The sequence below is a fragment of the Penicillium soppii genome, assembly GCF_028829465.1.
Source record: "Penicillium soppii strain IBT 18220 chromosome Unknown utg000004l, whole genome shotgun sequence".
Lineage (NCBI taxonomy): Eukaryota > Fungi > Ascomycota > Eurotiomycetes > Eurotiales > Aspergillaceae > Penicillium > Penicillium soppii.
The window spans coordinates 1,047,873-1,068,370 of record NW_026643234.1 but is presented as its reverse complement, the minus strand read 5'-3'; the positions used below and the strand labels follow the sequence as shown (position 1 = coordinate 1,068,370).

The following is a 20,498-nucleotide window of genomic DNA, read 5'->3' as shown; positions in this document are numbered from 1 at the left end:
ATATGCCCACGCAAGCGGGTCACGTACTGCGCCACGATCGGTAGGCAGCATTGTCTTAGTCCTACCATTGCCCTTGCGTCCCTTTGTCTCTTCTGCAACTCAACTCGAGTTTATGCTAATAAAAAAAGGGTTACAAAGGAAAGACAACCCCAGGTGCGGCGGAAGGACCAGCTCCGCCCACTACCGAGAGACCCATTGTTTATTTGCCTGCGCGAAGTCCACCTCTTCAACATAACGACATTTGTATTATATTTGCGTTTCTTGCCGGGCCGGTGGATCGCGGCCTTGTCCGCCATGTCTACTGTCCTTCAGGGTCCCGTCGAGGCGCGGTCACTGTCATCCGTGACCGCTATCGCATCGAATCCCCCCGCCTACCCGCGCAATCCCACCCACGGGAAACACGAACCGTTGTCCCTATACATTGTGCGCGTACCAGGAAGCAAAGGTATGTGTCTCAAATCAGTCAATGCTGCAACTTTTGGGCTTTGAGATCCACAGTCCCGCCTTATCAAATAAAGACAAGCCACTAACTGCTGCCTATACAGACATTTTCCTTTCGCCTCTGAAACCACCAACCAAGTCCAGTGTTTCCGCGGAGGCTATCAATGCTTCTCTTTATTATCTCCATGTCTCGACTCCCGAAGATGACACCCTGCTCCAAGAAGCGCAAGAACAGCGCGAGGAGGAGGCCCAGTTGCGTAAGGAACGGCTCGAGAAAGCAGGCGCCGACGACCCAGCGCAGCGCGAGTTTGCACGGCTGAACAATGTGCGTCGCAAACCTGTGAGAGGGGAAACAAACCCCGAGGCTGCACCAGTACTACCCCAACACAATGTTGCTGCTCCCCCGGCCTTGCCGCCGAAACAACCCATGGCGCAGGTGACTGCGGAAAATGTTTCTTTTTCTGGGACCCCAGTGGCCAATACAAGGCTTAATTCGGGATATCCCGTATCCGAAGGTGCAGTAGGTGAGACTGGTGTTCAGAGTGCCGTACCGCGACGGCCACTCCCTCCCCTGCCACCTGGTGAAGAATCATGGGCCGATACTCCAACCCAGGACCCCAATAAGAGAACTACCCGGTGGAGTGCATTCGCCGGACATATTCAAAGTAAGGGAGAGAATTGGAAGGAAAGATACGAGGCACTGTCGGCTGGCCGCCATAGCCTCGACTCTCCCAGGCCACAATTGCGACCTCGCTCGTCGCATGACCGCCCCGGGTCACCACTAAGAAGCCCTGGACAATCGCCTTCTCGGCAGAGAAATGCACATAGTAATCCTTCTAGCAATGCTGGTTTTCACATCACCCTTATCAGACGTGATCCAGCATCTGGCACACAATGGAATGTGGCGACCATCTCAACTCCGCGCATGGACTGCAATGCTGTCGATATCGAGATCTCCACGCCCGGGTATAATAAATTCGCAGGCTCCAATGAACTACCTTCATTATCCAGCCTGGCAGGCAACATCCCAACAGGGATTGGCCGCCTGTCTGGCGCTGCACTCCAGCGATCCTTGGCCGCTGAGCTACCAAAAGAAGCAAAAGAACAACCATCAGGGCCGCGCAAATTCCACCGCCAGCTCTGCGTGTCAAAACCTTTCGACGACTCCGCCAACTGCAGCAACGGCCATGTCCCAGATAGCTCAAAGTTGAAAAGCGGCTACTACGTCTTCACCTCACCCTGGAACGGCACCTGCACCTTCTCCAGCAGCGTCAACGGTCGAAGCCTCAAATGCAAACACATGATCCCAACCCCAGGTGGTCCAGTCCCACCATCGGGCGAGACCGAAGCTCCCTCTGCTGTGACCGTGGCCGAGCTCCGCTTCAACACTCCTTTCCAAGCAGCCAACCTGCACACACATGCCCAACACGCAGTCCACAAGCCACAACCCAATCATGTATCTCCCTTCACCCAAAGCCAACTCCAAATTCAATCTCTCCCCCGTCCCATCCTTGACACCGAAAACCGACCCCCGGACACCCCCTCATCCAACTACGCAGCCGCCAAACGCGGCTCGTTCTCCCAACTTCTAAACCCAAACACTTACTCCCGTCCGCGCGCCCATTCAGGCCCAGGCTCAACCCCCTCCATCCCCGCCACGCCGACCGACCAACGGCCCTCCTTCAACCCCTCCAATCTCCTCCGCAGAACCTCCTTGCATGCGCAGCGCTTTGCGCGCCAGAACCAGTTCCACCCTCCGCAATCCCGACACCGCAGCATGAGCAATAGCAGCAATGGCGTGGATTGCGATGCAGAATCTGATGAGGACAGGCTGGATTTATCGCTTGCGAGGGAGCCTGCTGGTGGTGGGTTTAGGGGGAAGAGTGCCAAGCTGGGAAAATTGGTTATTGAGGATGAGGGCATTAAGATGCTCGATCTTGTTGTTGCGGCTTGTATGGCTGTTTGGTGGAGGGGCTACTATTACTAGCTTATAAACCATTTGCTTGATATTGGTGATGCATTGGACGTCTGGTATCTTGAGCGATTTCGGTGGAATATAGCGTTGGAATGAATTATGATTTGCTTTCTCATACCACGGAGTAGGTGGCTCTAAAACAAGGTCCTAATAGGTAAGCTTTATAGATATCTTCGAGGAGACGATGTACATAATCAAATTTTTGTTAAATACCTAAGGATAACCTGACCCTTCCCGGGTGCGAATACGATGAATATATAGGTAAATGTTTCAAGCGCAAAAACATTATACAGTTCTGCACATGCTCACTAGATTTTTCATATGTAGAACTATCTATCTATCGATAAAACTGAATGGAATACACAAGACTAGCCAGGACGCAAGACCCAAATAGCACAACGCAGGAAAATTCCAAGCCATGGAGCCAGACAAAGCAAAGCGCAGAAGCATTGAGATTGGAGAAAAGAGAAAAATTCATGTAAATCGTCCCAGTCTTTTTTTGTTTCTCTGGTATCACTTGGCTAAATTAGATCAACATGCAGGGCGTGAAGCTTGTTTTGAACACGCCGGGAAAACCAATGAGACGAAAAATAAATAAATGAAGCAAAATCAACGGTGCACGTCCATGCCGCGCTGCAACGATGATTCCAAGTCATTGGCATAGCTACCGCCAGCGGTAGCCTCCTGAGGTCTGGGATCTTCAGTCTTCCAAGGGCCCTGCTGGTTATCCGGGATGGGAACTTGCGGCTGCTGGGTAGCATGGGCTTGGGATTGCTGGCGGACGGTGGCACGGAAGTTCTTGACCTCCTCGAGGATCATGGCACGCATGGTGGGGACATCGTCGACAACCTCAAAGTGGAAATCGAAGGTGGTGGGGCAGTTCGGCTCGTCTGAGGCGTCGTGCCAGATGTGCAGGTAGGGGTGCTCGAGGGCCTCCTCGACGGAGATACGTGACGACGGGTCAAACGCCAGCATACGGTCCATCAGGTCTAGCGCGTCGGGGTTGGCCTGCGGGAACAGCTGCTTGAAGGGCACCTTGGGCATGAAAGGCAGGTTGCGCACATATTCCTGTGCGCGGGGGGAACCAATACGCGCCAGGGTTTCTTCGTTCGGTGTGCCCAGATAGTGCAGGATTTGGTTCAGCTGGTCGACATAATCGCGACCCTTGAAGAAGGGTCTGCCGCCAAGGAGTTCGGCGAGGATACAACCGACGGACCAGACGTCAACTACAGATGTGGGGTTAGCGGCGATCATCCGGTGGCAAATGATGTGGCGTTACATACTTGCTTTGGTGTAGCTTTGGAAGCTCAACATGATCTCAGGCGCACGGTACCATCTTGTTGCAACGTACTCTGTCATGTATCCTGCGTTCTCCTCTGGATCGATAGAGAAACCACGGGCCAAACCAAAGTCACAGATCTTAAGCTCGCAGTCGGCGTTGACCAGCAGGTTGCCGGGTTTCAAATCGCGGTGCAGCACGTTCGCCGAGTGGATGTACTTGAGACCACAAAGGATCTGGTAGATGAAAGACTGGAAGTGGGCATCGGTCAACGGTTGACCGGAGCGGACGATGGCAGCCAAGTCACATTCCATCAACTCTGCAGTGTGTTAGTTTTCAATCAATTTGAGAGAAAGTCGTGCAGAGCTCATACCCTCATAGAGATAAGTCTCATTGAAGTTGTCCGGTCGGGGAATATCCATATCGTAAAGGCATGTGATCTAGAAAGCTAGGTTAGCGGCCTTGGGGGTAAACACATTGATAAGGATGAGTTGCAGCCTACATTGCGATGACCGCGGAAATGCTGAAGCAGCTTGATCTCTCGGAGGGCACGCTTGGCCAAAATCTTCTTGCTGAAGACATTGGTCACCTTCTTGATGGCAACGCCCTCGCCGTTCTGGTTGTTGGTAGCCGCGCTTCATCGTACAATCAGCACGTGTTCTCTGAGTATCGTCCAGCTCACAGCTCTGAAACTCCCTGATATAGTGCACCTACCACACGACACCGTAAGCACCCTGACCAAGCTCCTTCGTCACAGTGTATTGTTCGTTCACGATAAAGTCCTGGTTGAAAACCTTGAAGACCTTGCGACCTTGTAAATCAGCCATGACGAGATGTGGTCGACCGAGGATAGAGAGAGAAGGAGAAGGAGGTGTGAGAAAGAAGAGAAGAGAAAAAGAAGACAACAGATGAGAAAAATACAAGGTTAATAGAGTGGTTTAACGCAGAGGCAAAGGGAAGAAAAAGGGGAGTCAATGAGTCGAGAAGTGTGATGGGATCCTAAAGCCCCGCAGTCCCCGCGGGTGATCCGCCCAAGATTTGGTTTGCAATGTTTACCGCTTTTCTGTGCTTTCTTTGCTTTCTTTGCTTTCTTTTTTGATACTGTTAACAAGTCTGTATCGATTGAGCTTGATGCCCTTTATCGAGTTTCTTGCTCAAAAAGAAGACCAATGAATTTTGAAATCAGTACACGTTGAATCCGTGGAATACTGGAAAACTTTTGACCCAATCATGAAACCCCCCCAAAAGTGTATTGAGTCTAATAGAGAGCATAGTTACAATATTGTCACTAGTTCGAGTTTTCTTTGTATTCGTCTCTACACGTTTATATATGAGATATATAAATTATTTGTACATGACCTCGAACAACAAAGAACTCGAAATAAAAAGCCACAGTGACTGAAACTTGTCTTACCTTTTGGAATGTTTCAGCCCTCAAATGAAGTGGGTCGATGTCCATCCTTATTGGGGTACATGTGTATATTGCAGCTGTCATATCACCAACTAAATATGTACATACGTTCAATGTAGATCTGACCACGATCCAGCCCCACACGCCTTGTTATAGGATATAAAATATGGGCTCAATCTATGCCACTTTCGTAAATCTAATTTTAAAACGTCAAATTGTCCAACCGTAGCTCGGCCCCGGGCAAAGAAAGAGACAGTCTCATCGGAAACCGTCTTAAGATAGCCTTGTTCTCTGGCTTGGAAAAACTTGAGCGATCGCTGCCTCTTTCCCGAGCCCATCGTCACTCCTGATCCTGGCCAGATAGCCCGCTGGTGAGGGGGCTTACATAGATCAAGGAATAGATTGGCCATCAGGACTGATTGCTGAGCGTCCAGTAGTGCAGGGTTCTCCCCGAAGAGCGCCGGAAATACTACAGGCAGGGATAGGGGAAATCTCCCGCCTCGGAAGCAGAGGCTCCAATTACCCTCCTGATATTGACCTAAACTCCTTGAGGAGCATTTCCCGTTCACGGCTCTGAGAGGAAAAGAAGTCCCCGACCACGCCGCAATGAACATTGGAACTGGTTTGTCTGGCTCGAATTGCTGTGTGCCTTCATGGCATGTGATTTTGCACAGCCTGTGTCAGAGAACATTTTCGAGCAATTCTCATCTAGTGCTCGCGGGCAAGGAGCGTCTGCCTTATCTTTCTTCCTCTCATCACTACGAAAGCCCGTGACATGACGTTTGGCGTTGCTTTCGTCTATAAACGTCTGATCACATCCCTCCTCTTTTGAAAAGGGACAAGGAAGTATGATTCTATCGTGATCCGACATAGCATAGCGAATTGCACCTTGTTTAGTGGCAAGCTTCGTGTGACAATTGGAGTCCTCTGCGTATAGGCAAGGGAATCCTCCCAAATCAGACAGAGGACTTTTTTTTATGCTTTTTCGATACATGATCTTCGGCGGCGGCTTTGGTGGTAAATGTTGCACTAAATCCCTCCTCTTTGCCAAGTGGCAGAAAAAGATTATGCCCTCTTGCTTCAGCTTGATATGATAAAATCTACTCCCCCGGCTGCTAAACGACTTGAGACATCCAAGCGTCTCTGCGTACGGGCATTTGTATTTCATGTTGCTTACGTGGAACGATGTCGATGATGATTGAAGGGCATAGGAACGAAGACGAAGAGTCTGGAATTGCCGAATTCACACAGTCACTGCTGTTTTACATGGCAGCTGAGGTAAACAGGAATCTAGAATGGAATGCACGGAAATATCCAGCAATCTAGGAACACGCATCAAAGGAGGAGGTGTAATAGCCTAGGTGATACTAGATTATCTGAGCTAAATGAAGCCAGAACGCGCAAAGTGAATTATTGCAGGCTACAGTTCATGGAGTCCGTTGTCTTCATCCTGTCATAGTGGACTGAAGATACAAGATGAGCTCTAGGATGCAATAAACAATAGCCTCCTCGCTTTCAACCCCTGATAGACATCATGTGGGTCTGCTCATGGCTTATCTTCTGTCTGTGTCAACTGCTATACCCTTGACAATACTGCTGTAAGTAGCGGAGATGAGTTCTTCTGACATCCTTGAAAAGACTTATTCGGGCGATGGAACGAAGAATGCCGTGTCTTGAAAAGCGGTAGAATGATAAAAGAATCAAAAAAATTACACCTGCCCTTAGCTGCATATAGACATAGTGTTGAGAGAGGTCATATGACCGCCTCACCTTTCGAGTATATAGCCTAGCTTGCTTCTTAAATCTCTCCTTACTCATAGCATACACACCAGTTTTTCCATTGTTCACTTCCCGATAGCTCACCTCTTATAATAATGTCGTTATTGTTTTCGTTCTTTCTATAAGCTCAAATTTAGAAGGGCCTCGCTATATGAACTCACTGGACTGTGACTTAGACTTCTTGAGCTATATGATTAGGGTATGTAGATGGGGAAAAAAGTAGGGTTTATAGCAATTCTGCTGATCATAGAGACCAGAATGGCAGAAATATGGAAATGATTGGAGAACCACGGGCTATGTTCGCTTTAAGGGTACCACGTTCCGTGACTCACCTAGACCCTGATTACTTACTACATTAGGTATTTATATGTAGGTTAGAAACGGGATAATATCTGCATTAACTTCATTTCACTTTTCGTATTGCGGTGACGAACATATCGCTTACAGCTTGTTCTCCAACCGACGCTCCTTCCGCAGAGACTTGAGCTTGGCTCGCGCCTCCTCGAGAGGCACCATGACGCCCTGCTTCTGGGTGGCGGGATCGTCACGGTTACGGATATTGACAGTGCGAGCCTCCTTTTCAGAGGCACCGACGACAAAGATGAAGTTATACTGAGCCAGCTGGCCAGTGCGGATCTTCTTCTGCATGGTGTTGCCACTAATGTCAATGTCGACGTTGAGCTTGTCGCCACGCAGGAGCTCCTGCAACTCCACGACATAATCGTTCACCGTCGGCATGACGGGAACAATGAGGATCTGGCGGGGGCTGAGCCAAAAGGGCCACTTGCCGCCGAAGTGCTCAATCAATATACCCAGGAATCGCTCAAAACTGCCAATAATGGCACGGTGAATGACAACGGGACGGGCGCGGCCGGGACCAAGCTCGGCGCTCTTAGCCTCACCCTCCTTGGGCTGCTCCAGGACTGCCTGGCCCACCTCATTTGTCATGTACTCCAGCTTGAAGTTGATAGGAGCCTGGTAATCAAGCTGAATAGTGGCACACTGGAACTCGCGCTGGAGCGCATCGGCAATTGTAATGTCGATCTTGGGTCCGTAGAACGCACCGTCACCCTCGTCAATGGTCCAATTATCGCCCATAAATTGAGTCAGGGCTGCCTTGAGCTGATCCTCAGCATAGTCCCAGGTCGACAACTCTCCGAGGTACTTCTCAGGACGAGTAGAGAGTTTAAGCTTGAAGGTGAAACCAAAGAGACCGTAGATGGACTTCAAGAAGTCAAACAGACCGGCAATCTCGGAAATGATCTGATCTTGGGTGCCTATTTTATATTGATTAGCATGCGCTTCTGTAAAAAAGGAACAATCGACTCGATTTTTGGGCAGTTACAGAAAATATGAGTGTCATCTTGTTGGAATTTTCGCACTCGTGTAAGACCACTCAGAGCACCAGAAGCCTCGTTTCGGTGCAGGACGCCAAAGTCGGCAAGGCGCATGGGAAGTTCACGGTAACTACGCTCGCGGTGTCCAAAGAGAACAAAGTGGCCAGGGCAGTTCATGGGCTTAAGGGCCCAATCCCGCTTCTCGACATCAAGCTTGAACATATCATCCTTGTAGTGAGCCCAGTGACCGGAAGTCTTCCAGATGCCAACGTCGTACATGTTGGGAGTCTGGACCTCCTGGTAGCCACGCTTGCGGTACTCGGTGCGCAGGAGAGACTGGAGCTGGTTGAAGATCTTGACTCCGTTAGGGAGGAGGAAGGGACAACCGGGGGACACTTCATCAAAAAAGAAAAGCTCCTGCTCTTGACCTATTTTAACGTGATTACGCTTATTGGCTTCCTCCAAGAAATGCAGGTGCTCAGCCATTAGCTTCTTGTCGGGGAAGGCAACGCCACGGATACGCTGCAGGGAGTCGTTGCTTTGATCACCAAGGAAGTAGGCTGATGAGTTCTATAGAAGTCAGTAGTACATTCGAAACCTTATAGAGTTACTCACCTGCATGATCTTGAACGTCTTTATCTTTCCGGTGTTTTGAATGTGAGGGCCACGGCAGAGATCGACGAGGGTACCGCAACGGTAGACGGTGCTGCTCTCGCCAGTCACGAGCTTGTCAATGTAGTGCAGCTTGTATTTGCTGTAGGCAAACATCTTCTTGAGGTTCTCTTTGGAGACCTCCAATCGATCGAAGCTTTGCTTCTCCTTGAAGATGCGCGACGCCCTGGTGTCAAGCGCTTTCCAGTCTGTCTCTCGAACAACGCGTCTATGTGCATTAGTATCGGAAAGTCATCAACGTTGGCGCAAGACATACCCATCAGGCATGGCCATGTCGTAGAAGAAACCCTGAGGAGTAGGGGGACCATGGGAAAGAAGACATCCATATTCACATTCACATGCCTCTCCCAGAGTGTGAGCACTAGAGTGCCAGAAGACCTCGCGGGCCTCGGGGTTGCTGAAGGGCACAAGAAGAACCTGGCAGTCCTTCTCAAGAGGGCGATTCAGATCCCACAACTCTCCATCAACCTTAGCAATAACAATATTGGCGCTCAGGTCCTTGGGCACGTCTCGCAGGAAGGATCCTGGGGTGGTCTCGTAGGCTTTGCCGGTGATCGAGGAGGGGGATTTCCATCGCCAATATCCAGTGTAACAGTGATCTCGGGGTGAGGACGGGTCTTGGTCTCTTCGAGGTATTGTTGCCAGAGCTCTTCGAATAGCTTGTTGCGTTCGATCATGACCTCAGGGAGAACATCAGGGCTCGGTGCCTGCTTAGACTTCGCTTTCGCATCCTTCGGCGGGGCAGCAGCGGCTTCGGAGGCGTTGTCAGCCTGCGCTTCGGCGGCAGGCCGCACGGGAAGATCCTTGGGGGCTTCAGATGACATTTTGAAAGCCCTTGGATCAAAATCACAAGGGAATTGAACCGTGAAAAAGAAATATCACTGTGGTATGTTCGGGCGTGGAGGGGAAATGACTGTTTGTGAGGGCGGTGAGTCACGAGTCACGTGCTCGTACTGCCCTTAGCGACACTTTACCGCTTCAAGTTTCCACCGAGCGAAAACTTCTCCAGCTTTGTACAAGCCGACAATCACCAATAACACCACAAAATGTCTTTCCGTGGTCGTGGTAATGCTTCCGGTGCCAACCGGGGAGGTTTCGGTGGTGGCCGCGGTGGTGAGAATTTTCCCAGTTTGAATGCGATGAAAGATCAAAAGGAGCTAACGAAATTTTTTTGTTGCAGGCCGCGGAGGTTTCCAGCAGTCATTCGGCCCCCCAGCCCAAGTTTTGGGTAATTATATTTCGAAATCCACCATAATCAGATCATGTCGCTGATATTTCTATAGAATTGGGATCCGTGATGCACTCTTGTGAGGGTGAGATGGTCTGCGAGTCGGTCAACCCCAAGATTCCTTACTTCAATGCTCCAATCTACTTGGAGAACAAGGTACGCCACTACTCCACCAATGCAACACATTCAATGATTGATATCTAACCGGTCCTGATAGACTCAAATTGGAAAGGTCGATGAGATCCTCGGTCCTATCAACCAGGTCTACTTCACCGTTAAGCCCCAGGATGGTATTGTCGCTACTTCCTTCAAGGCTGGTGACAAGGTCTACATTGGCGGAGATAAGCTGCTCCCTCTGGAGAAGTATGTTCCTCCTCTCCCGTTATATTCCCTCGCTGACCCTCTCCAGGTTCCTCCCCAAGCCTAAGGCCCCCCCCCGGTGCCCCCAAGCCCAAGCGTGCTGGTGGTGCTCGCGGTGGTGCTGCCCGTGGCCGCGGTGGCTTCGGCGGTCGTGGTGGTGCCCCACGTGGCCGTGGTGGATTTGGTGCTCCCCGTGGTGGTGGTGGCTTCGGCGGTCGTGGTGGCAGTGGCTTCGGCGGCCGTGGAGGTGCTCCCCGTGGCCGCGGTGGCTTCGGCGGTGGCCGTGGTGCTCCCCGTGGTGGTGGTGGCTTCCGTGGTCGCGGATATTAAGTCCGTTGATCATATGTACTGTCTTCTTACGGCGTTTGGGGGATATGGGAGCTTTTTTCAGGAATATCTTTTCCGTCTTCTTGTGCATCCTGCGCAATTGCAACTTAACTGGCTGCAGGCTGTAGAATATCACCAGTCAAAAAAATCTTTCTGTTCAATTATCTTATCCATCAGAGTGACACCTTCATTAAAATACAACAATGAAAATAAGTCCAGTGGTTGTACCTCAAATATCCGCCGGTGAAGGTGGCGCAGCAGACCTGGCGCAGCAGAGCGCCTCACCGCCTATGACCTGCCGCAGTTTGGAAAATGACGTTGACCGCTCAAAAGGGTCCGTCAACACTCGAAGCAGGATTGTCAGCCATCTTTACTTTCTCTTACCCCTCAATATTCTTGTCTAGACATATTATTGTAGCTGCTTGTCTTTCTGCCATAAATTACTACCATTTCTATACGTTTGAGCATGTCTCGTCGGACATCGACTATGGCATCGAGCGATTCCAGCGTCCCACCTTCAGGTGATGGAGGTGCGTTGATACTTCTGATCTGTGGACAATTGAGCTTACATTTTTCCAGGACAGGAAAAGCAAAAAATGCTTCTTTCCTCGGACCATGGGCATTTCAGCATGGTGAAGTCGGTTTGCGCTATTTCTCCTTTCCTCGGCTCAACTGACACTCAACAGGGCCATGCATCTTGCCGACCTGATCACTGAAATGAACGGTAAGAAATGAATAGGAGAACTTGAGTGAATAAAGGCTAATCCACTCCTCTAGGCTTCTGCGGAGGCAAGTTGGCTCGTATTCCCAACCGTTAAGATCCACGACTAATATGTTGAGCAGTCATGTCGGTCTTCTCATCTATGCGCTACTGTCTCGGTGAGCCGACTGAATACGGTGCCATCTGGGCCGCCCTTGCGTTCATGCCTTTCGGTCTTTTTTTCGACTTTATGGATGGCAAGGTCGCTAGGTGGCGCAAGAAGTCCTCCCTCATGGGACAGGAACTTGACTCGTTAGCGGATTTGGTAAATACTTCCGGAAAGACAATGGCTCAAGCTTTTGCTGACTTCCGGCTCTTAGATTTCCTTCGGCCTCGCCCCTGCTGCCGCCGCATTTGCACTTGGAATCCGCACCTCGCTTGATCATGTTTTCCTCACATTCTTTGTTCTCTGCGGTCTCACTCGTCTGGCCCGGTTCAACGTGACTGTAGCCGTTCTGCCGAAGGATAAGACCGGTAAATCAAAGTACTTCGAAGGCACCCCCATCCCGACCACACTGTCAATCGCCGGCCTCATGGCTTACTGGGTCTCCCAGAGCTGGACACATGAAAACATTCCCCTCGGTCTTTTCGCAGAAGGTACTATCTTCGAGTTTCACCCCGTGGTTCTGATGTTTGTTCTGCATGGATGCTTCATGGTCAGCAAGACGATACATATTCCTAAGCCATGAGCTTAAAATATATTTTGGCGGGCATCTCTGTTGGGAAGAAAAGCCCCATTTGTTGTCTCTTTCAACTTGGACAACCGAAAATAAATATCGAGAGGGCCATTGCTTCTGGGCAAGGCATAGTATGATCTCGATATACTTAAATGAGGATGATTAATTGATTTCAATTGCATAATTGACTACGTTCAATATGACCCGCGTAGGATGTGAATAGTGTATGGCTATCGGTGTTAATATGTCACTTTAGGCAAATTTCCCTTTCGGGTGGTTTGTATGTATCAACCCATGGATTGATCAGGGTTGACTTGAACACCATGTGAGCCACGGATCTCCTCGAGTCTTGGTTTCCTGCTACGTATGTTCAACTGCGGAGTGTAAATCCACGGGCTTTATCAGCATGACCAGTACCCGTGGACATGCAGAACCATATAATCCTCGTGGCCTACTTAGAACAATTGGTCCTACTGAAGACCGTCATTCGTTGGATGCAGTCAAGCTATACTGAAGGCAAGCGAGTATATCTCGAAGGTCATATGACGAGCTGGCAGAGCTGCGTCCTCCAGCGTAGCACTAAGGAGATAATGACACTGACAATATCTCCACTTCGACGATGCCGCACTTGAGGCGAAAGCGGCCAACGTCGGTTGACGGGACGGCGGTTGTATCACGTTTGCGTCCGGTGTCAGTAGTTTAATTGCTTTGAAGATCTTCGTGGCGTTCGTCCTGGGCACCCTCACTGCGACTGCGGTGAGTACTCTCGTTTTCAAAGAACTGGAGTTTATAATCGAAAACCGGGTGTTTCTCACTTTGTTTGCACTGATAGGTGATGTGACTTCTACGGGATCTTGGTGGACCATCATGGTAACCAGTTGCAGACTTGGCCCCAATTCTAGGTTGAGGCACTGTATTAGAAAGTGGAGGAGTTGTCTTGAATGCGGGTGCCCTTGTTTCTTTATATGCCTAACTTTCAAGCTTTGATTTGCTTCGTGTACAAGCTCGAGATAATGTTTCTTGTTACTCTGTCAGCTATGCTTATAGGTGTACGTTGTGCCCTGCAGACAAGGCTGGGGCAACCCGGAAACCTGGGGATTTCGGGGTCTGGATCTGGGGTTGAGTCATTACTCACTGAGTAGCAAAGCGTGTGGTACTCCGTAAAGAGTTCAGTAATCATAAGCTAGCACTATAGTCTCTTCCGAGGTCACCGAAGTCGATCCGAATTCCGGTCATGATAAATCAATTTGAGTCTAGAATACACTAGAAGACAGACAATCAACATAGTCACACGCTCAAAGATCAGAATTTTCAATACAAGATCCGTATGATAAAATTAGAAAATTTTGGCCAGACCGAATTCCCAAAAATCGTGCATGCACTTGCATCGTGGGTCAGGTACCAAAGTCTAGACCCTGATGCAAGTTTCACTTTGATATTCGAATCCAAAGGTCTCCTTACCCATACATGTGTAACTTAAACATGCTGAACTGTTGTTCCTTATCAATATTTTTGAAGGCAGGAAATTTGAACAAAGAACATAGACCCAAACCACAGTTGTCGCAGAGCAAGGGGGCTTTGCTACTTGGATCTTCTGGCAGGTGGGGAATTCAGCTGGCCTAGTGAACGCCACTGTTCCGGGAATATCTGTTTGGTCCAGCCGGTTTCTCCGGGTCGATGCTGTTTCTCGCACTGTACGGAGTACTTCGTACTCAGTATGCACATTGAGCTTGTTGTCCATCTCTCAGGTTACTTGTATCTCGGCGGCCCGGGTCTATCAACCTTCGGATATCAGGCCAAGCAAATGGTAGCCAATATTTCTTACTTAATGGAGGATCGCTCTAAGTTGGGGTTTTGTTGTTTGCTGTGGGTGTATACTCTTGAATGAAAAACTGTTCCGTAGCAGGGAGACAGTGGTGAATTTGATAGATTTTGGAGTCGTTGTACGGAGCAGTGGTCGTAAATATGTTGCTAGAAAAGGATAGCTAAAATTTGATGGATATATCTGATTGGATTGAGATATATCATATTGTACTCCGCACAGCGAACTCTGTGGCTCAAGTCATTGCAAGGGACTAGATCTGCAAGGTACACCCGACATTATAAACATCGTTATTCAACCCGGAGAGCATTGGACCCATAAGTCCTCCGTAGTGTAGGTTCATGTATATTCAGTAACTACAGGGTCTACACATGTTTCAAAATCAACAATTCTTCGCAGAAGGGTAACGCGGTTTTATGGAATAACTTCCGACTAGTATACAATGTTGTACCGACATTACCTACATGTACCTAAACGCCGTATTCCACAACAGGTTGGTCTCAAACAAAACATTTGCAGGGCATACCAACTTACAATTGTGCCAGTTATAGTCTTTTTGTATGATGTACAGAGTAGGTACGGAGTAGATCATGAGAAACACTGAAATTTCAGTTTTGTCAATTGCGTAAATTAATATCATGCGCTCTAAGTGGCTGAATAGTTTTATGCAGGGCCTTTTGTTACAGGAACAATACGGAACTGACACGGTCCACACGGGAACGGCCGCTTAATACCCATGGGAACGGTATAGGTGGTACAGATAAATGTGCATAGCTCTCAATTTGGGTAGGTTGAAATTTATCGAACTGGAGGAAAATTTCAGCGTATATAATATTGTAGAAGCTGTTGAAGTATTGTAGATGTAGCGCTGGGGCTAAAGATTAAACCAGGGTTCAATGTCCTCAGGTCATTCGCACTGTATTGAAATTAAGCTCCGCTCCCACGGGAAATGAGACCACTCCATGATTAAATTGTGACCCTTTCAACAGTAAATCTCGGTTGCAAGCTGTCAAATGGGAAATGTTGTCGATCTGAAATTTTCGTTTCAGACTTCCCTCAACACCCGAGGTCGTTACAGCCAAGGTTTGCACTTGATCAGCCACAAAGAACGGTGGCGTGTATTTACGGGCCATTAATAATAATAGACAGGTCAACAAAATGACCCTGAGAACAAAGCGATACGGTGATCTTCAAGTACAGCGCATAAATGGAAAAATTTGAGGGGTTCGAAGGCCAATAGTCGTCATCAAGGGTCTCTGTGGTAATGATCTTCATACATTCATATATTATTGTATTCATGCTATAGGGCAACAAAGTTGTTTCGCACAATAGAAGTCTCAGAAAAGGACCTCTTCTAGCGGAGACCCCATGCCGTGTCTGACCAAATTTGGAAGATCATCCACTCGTCCCTTAGTTTGCTCGCGCGGGTGCCTGATTACCTAATAAATTACTGTGATATCATTGGATGGTATTATGATGGTTCCATGGTACAGTACCATACAGTCAAGGAGACACAAACAAACGTGAAAGAAGGTGAAGGTACCCAGTACTCGACAGAGCCAGGGCCCTCCCCCCGTAATTAAAGTACCTCATACCTTCTCTGGGGAACACAGACCCCTTGACAGTCCCTTTCCCAAGGGATCCATCATCAGTCATTTCTCTCCCTGATCTCCTCTCTCCCTTTTCACACATTCGTTACTGTCGACAAATCCCGATTTCTTTCTCTCGTTTATTCCCTGTGTTGGGGTCATCAACTGAACTCATACTTCATAGTTCGGTCGCACTTTCGACTTGAGGGTCTCTCGACTCTTTCCATCGCGCCATCACCTTCTTTTTATCCGGTCCCTCCAAACACAGGACAAGACGTTTGGAATCAACGTCTACCGATATACTACATTCAGAAGTTAAAGGGTTGCGCAGGCCGTTCCCATTTCTTCACACTGTGACTGTGTCCAGTACTTATTATTATCTCTTATTTCCAACTCGACCCCCCCCTCCCACCATGATTTTCAATACCAAAAACGCCCTCGCGGTGACTAGCGTGCTACTTGCAGCCACATCTGCCGCTGCAGATGGCTTCAAGGTGCGCCCTCGAGCCGCCTTGGGCACCCTCGTCGGTTGCTACTCTGCGATTCCCGGGTATGGCGACGCAAAGGCCTGGACATACCAGAGTTCTGGATGGTGTTTAGATCGCTGCTATGGCCAGGGAACAGGGGCCTTTGCATTGAGTGGAGGCTCTGATTGTACCTGCGGTGACACGCTACCGCCATCCAGCGACAAGGTTTCAAGCGACAAATGCAACAAGCCCTGCAGTGGCTGGCCTCAAGACATGTGTATGTTCGTATCGCTACTGGAAGTGAATGATTTGCTAACATGATCAAATAGGCGGTGGGGTTAGTTATTACTCTATTTACACCACAAATTACGATGACGACGTCCCAACATACTCGGAATCCTCGCAATTCAGCTCGACTACAACCACTGGCTCGTCGACCACCACGCAGACTGGTGCCGCTACTGCCGTTTCTACCGCAGCCAGCGGACAAACCGTCATTGTGACATCCGAGAGCTCGGCTACCCCGACTACCGAATCAAACGAGAACGAAAAGGCCTCAAGCAGCAAGAACACTGCGGCTATCGCGGCTGGAGTTGTGGTTGGAGTGGTCGGATTTGCTGCTCTCTGCGGTGCTGTCTTCTTCTGGTGGCGGTCCAAGAACAACAAGGCCAATGCTGCCACAAGAGGTCCAGCTGGCTATGGCCATGACTCGAGCCCGCCATCAATGTCCGATTCTCGATTCGATGGCGACTATATGGCCCAGCGCCGCCAAAGTAATGGCAGCATCGATGATGATCACGACTTCTCTCGTCGGATCTTGCAGGTGAATGATTAGAAAACAGGATGATCTTTGTTCTCATGCTGACGATTTGACCCAGGTCACGAACCCCGATCGCTAAATCAACACTCTAAGACTCATGCACCCCTTTTCCTTCTCATCACTCCATATTAGCGAACCCATGTCCTTTCCTGCCTCGACCTGCTTATGAGAGCTTTTCATCCCGTCATTGTTTTTATTATTTGATTAGCGGAGTTATGATATCCGAAAGACATCTGGCTCAAGAGCCAGCGTCCACAGTTGGTGTATATCTCGGTCTATCGCGAGCATGCCCGACGTTCTCCACCAAGGTCTTGATTCGCAAAGAACCACCGGGAGCCCATACCATCGGCATCTCCACCAATCATTGTATCTTGTTTGATTATTCTGAAGTCTCAGTGGATATGGAGACTTCGTATCGAAAAGGAGTTTTTATCTCGGCTCTATCAATCCTCATTATTTGCCTTTCATGAGCAAATCATTCCTTTTATGTGATTCTCTTCGTTTGTTTATCCTTCTTTTGATATCTTCTCTTGTTTCCAGTCGGATCTTTGTTCTTCGGTCCAACTTTGATGAGCTTCGCATTCTTCATCTTGCTCTGATACGATCTGGTTTAGGATAGGTGACTGTAAATAGGAGAGACCAATCAGCTGTACTTAATGTGAGAATGGATATGCACATCAGTCTGCGTTGACTTGCTTGTCAAGTTGCAACATAATCAGAAACGTTACGAATAATGGACTGAAAGATGTGATTGTTGCGGCTCTCGCATCCACTTCGTTTACCATTACTAGGACTATTCTTATAGCCCGCCTAAGGTGGCCTTTATGAAAATAACGTTTGACTTGAGCAGGCTACAGACAGAGATGGATAATAATGATTGGATAATTGAAGAAATGTAGCTGATAAACGCCTGCGAGATGAAAGGGCCTAACGACTATGGTACACGTAACATCTCACTTGTTCGTATAGATTATTTAGATGTAAGCTAAGACATATTTACTATTGAAAGCACATGTTGTTAGTCCTTCTATGTAAAAGCTCGAACTATAAAGATGAAACCTTGGAACTGAAATGTCCTAGACACTCATGAGAACCAAATATTCAACTATATATCTCTCCCTATAGTTAGTTGTTTTACTGCCTCTCCAGTTCCTCTACTCTCCAAAACGTTCCTAAGGTTGCTCTCGTCCGCTTTGAAAAATCCTTTTTCAGCTGTAAGATAATAAAGCTCCTTTCTGATCGGTTCAAGTTGTTTTCAATCGGCGTGATAGATGATCCTCAACTTCGTCCGTATTTTCATGTCCCGAGGTCTGCCCTAATTTGATTTCGATATATAGTCACAACCTCGCTAGCAGCGAGATGTTTGCCTCGGAATAGGGCATACCTAGGTATCTCTAGACCCACTCGGAAAAATATTTCAAGCATTGCTCGATTTCTATTGTGTGAGGATTGCAGGGTCGATAAAACGCGATATTCAGAAATAGTCCGACGGCGCGGTGAAAAGTCGCAATTGCCACGCCCATTATTTCATCATCGCAACCGGCTGTGCAAATTTCTAGCAAGAAGCTGGCCAGTAAACATACCGCACCCAAATACCGAGTATCTCCATCTGCTCCTCCAGCCCAGCTTACACCGAGGCGTAGTCATTAGATAATTGGTTTAGTTATGCTAAACAAGTGTTGAGCTGTCCGCATAGCTCGGTATAGTTGTTCTCATGATTGGTGTGCAAACAAAGAGATCACTATGCAGGACATGTAGTATCACAGCCACCATCTATCATGCACTATAAGCGTTGTTAGCTTTTTAGAACTCAATGAACGCAGATAGTCTTCCCATGATGAGCGGCAGAGCATACATACCTTGTCACTTTTGCACTCACTTTACATTAGTTAATACGTAGATCTCCACAGGTATTTCTTAACGTGAGGGAACAAGAACTTGCTAGTTGACTGAGCCGGCAATCTGGCAGGAAGTACCCTTACATTCCTTCATATTTCCAGAACGTGAACATATATCTATTGTTCAGCGGGTTGATGTACACCGCAGATTTGCCAACCATTGGGGCAGGCTAGAGCGGCTGCGCTGCTGTCTTTGGCAGGTCCAGCCCTACTCAGGGGCACCGAGGGTAACCAGAGCAAACACAAAGCTTGAAAACTGCATGATGAGCTCGAGTGTCGTTGATTAAAGTTGAAAGTTGAGTACCCGATCAATAGAGATCTTGGATTGATTGGAATGATGAAGTGAATTTGCTGGAGCGAGATCACCTCTTTTATAGTAGAAATCTAGAAGATTACATCAATAAAGCCTCGAACTTTTCCTAGACAAAAGAACTCCCTGCCCGATCATCAACGCAGTTTGACCGACAATCTTTCATGTTAGAGAGGTCATATTTACCAATACAGAGAAGCAAGTCACAGAAAATAAGTACGACGTTCTCGAGTTCCCGCATAAACACCTTGATAGTACGACTGTCTCTTTCTGGTAGGGAGCTACTTTCCCCGAGACACAGTACAGGCAATCAGCCGGCACCAGAGAGAGAGCCTGCTCGCTGCCAGAAAGTGGGTAGATCAACTTGCTGCATATACGTGCCAGGATATGCCTGCAACGTTCATCGTCTTAGGATAATCCATGCTCCTGCTCCTGCTCCTGCTCTCTAAATTGACCACGGCGCCTCATTCCTCTGATACTTCAAGACATGTGGGCGGGTATCATTACAAGTACACGCAAAGCATGCAAGGGCAGGGCATTGTTGTTGTCAGAATTGATATTTCTAGGGATCCTTCAATTCTAAGGCTGATATGCAATAAAGGATTTATCTTATTCACAACATACATATGTCTCTATCATCTATTACAATAATTCGCATAGCAAGCAACTGCCATACAGGTAGCTCCGTGGCAGCCGAGTCGCTTTTTCGGCTTTCTGATTGCGCAGGGCTGGATTATGTTAGTGAATTTCCAGCATCCCTTAATAAGTGATCTCGTTAGCCTGGTTCATGTGAAAGGCAGTTGGACAAGGTGCGATATGGCATTACCCTGGCTTTTTTTGTTGAATGTTTGTCTTGACTATAGCCAGGACTTTGAATGCAGTGGATTAGGGCTATTCATTTTTGGTTTGTTACTTACTATACCTGGCCCACTCCAAGGACATATACTCTGCTAGTCTTCTCTCTTGTGGCCTTATTGCGTATTGTGGCAGTTCCATACGATATTCCTCTATGCCTTTGGTGAGATCTGTATTTGGTTTGTATATTATATTGAGTCATACACCAAGGTCATTCCTGTCGGCTTCTTAGTCAAGTCTAATAATGAGTAGCTCCGCTACTCGAGCGACCACAGAGTACCACAGTCTGCGTATTCCTTCCTCGTCCATTTGCGGCAGCGGGCATTACTCATAAATGACCCACGGCCCTCCTTCCTTCTTACTTTATTTTTCACTTCTTCGCCTCTCCCTTCATTCCTTGCCCCTCCCTTCCCTTCATTTCCCTCCTTCCGTATTCCACCCAGGATGGTACAATGGCAGCACAGTGCCCTGATGGGTAGGCTTGTGTGTAG

The 20,498-nt window shown here is 48.3% G+C and overlaps 6 protein-coding genes across 6 annotated transcripts; 4 read left to right on the top strand and 2 right to left on the bottom strand.

Annotated features, from left to right (window-relative positions):
• Positions 1–294: 294 nt before the first annotated feature.
• On the top strand, positions 295–2,428 carry N7529_003814 (uncharacterized protein; the record flags this gene model as incomplete). The annotated part of the gene is made up of 2 exons (XM_057239341.1): positions 295–445; positions 546–2,428. The coding sequence occupies 2 exons, from the start codon at positions 295–297 to the stop codon at positions 2,426–2,428; spliced, it is 2,034 nt and encodes a 677-aa protein (XP_057098636.1).
• Positions 2,429–3,025: 597 nt separating this feature from the next.
• Positions 3,026–4,522, bottom strand: mpkA (mitogen-activated serine/threonine-protein kinase SLT2; the record flags this gene model as incomplete). Its single annotated transcript, XM_057239340.1, has 5 exons — positions 3,026–3,642; positions 3,700–4,014; positions 4,069–4,135; positions 4,198–4,330; positions 4,410–4,522. The coding sequence occupies 5 exons, from the start codon at positions 4,520–4,522 to the stop codon at positions 3,026–3,028; spliced, it is 1,245 nt and encodes a 414-aa protein (XP_057098635.1).
• A 2,804-nt stretch (positions 4,523–7,326) lies between these two features.
• Positions 7,327–9,718, bottom strand: N7529_003812 (threonine--tRNA ligase THS1; the record flags this gene model as incomplete). Its single annotated transcript, XM_057239339.1, has 5 exons — positions 7,327–8,162; positions 8,231–8,792; positions 8,838–9,102; positions 9,151–9,436; positions 9,508–9,718. The coding sequence occupies 5 exons, from the start codon at positions 9,716–9,718 to the stop codon at positions 7,327–7,329; spliced, it is 2,160 nt and encodes a 719-aa protein (XP_057098634.1).
• A 222-nt stretch (positions 9,719–9,940) lies between these two features.
• Positions 9,941–10,812, top strand: N7529_003811 (H/ACA ribonucleoprotein complex subunit GAR1/NAF1; the record flags this gene model as incomplete). The annotated part of the gene is made up of 5 exons (XM_057239338.1): positions 9,941–10,007; positions 10,075–10,122; positions 10,178–10,278; positions 10,340–10,485; positions 10,545–10,812. The coding sequence occupies 5 exons, from the start codon at positions 9,941–9,943 to the stop codon at positions 10,810–10,812; spliced, it is 630 nt and encodes a 209-aa protein (XP_057098633.1).
• Positions 10,813–11,275: 463 nt separating this feature from the next.
• On the top strand, positions 11,276–12,258 carry N7529_003810 (CDP-diacylglycerol-serine O-phosphatidyltransferase; the record flags this gene model as incomplete). Its single annotated transcript, XM_057239337.1, has 5 exons — positions 11,276–11,339; positions 11,389–11,446; positions 11,496–11,533; positions 11,653–11,834; positions 11,890–12,258. The coding sequence occupies 5 exons, from the start codon at positions 11,276–11,278 to the stop codon at positions 12,256–12,258; spliced, it is 711 nt and encodes a 236-aa protein (XP_057098632.1).
• Positions 12,259–16,070: 3,812 nt separating this feature from the next.
• On the top strand, positions 16,071–17,023 carry N7529_003809 (uncharacterized protein; the record flags this gene model as incomplete). Its single annotated transcript, XM_057239336.1, has 3 exons — positions 16,071–16,401; positions 16,454–16,947; positions 17,003–17,023. 3 exons carry the CDS (start codon positions 16,071–16,073, stop codon positions 17,021–17,023), a joined length of 846 nt encoding a protein of 281 aa, XP_057098631.1.
• Between the last annotated feature and the right edge of the window lie 3,475 nt (positions 17,024–20,498).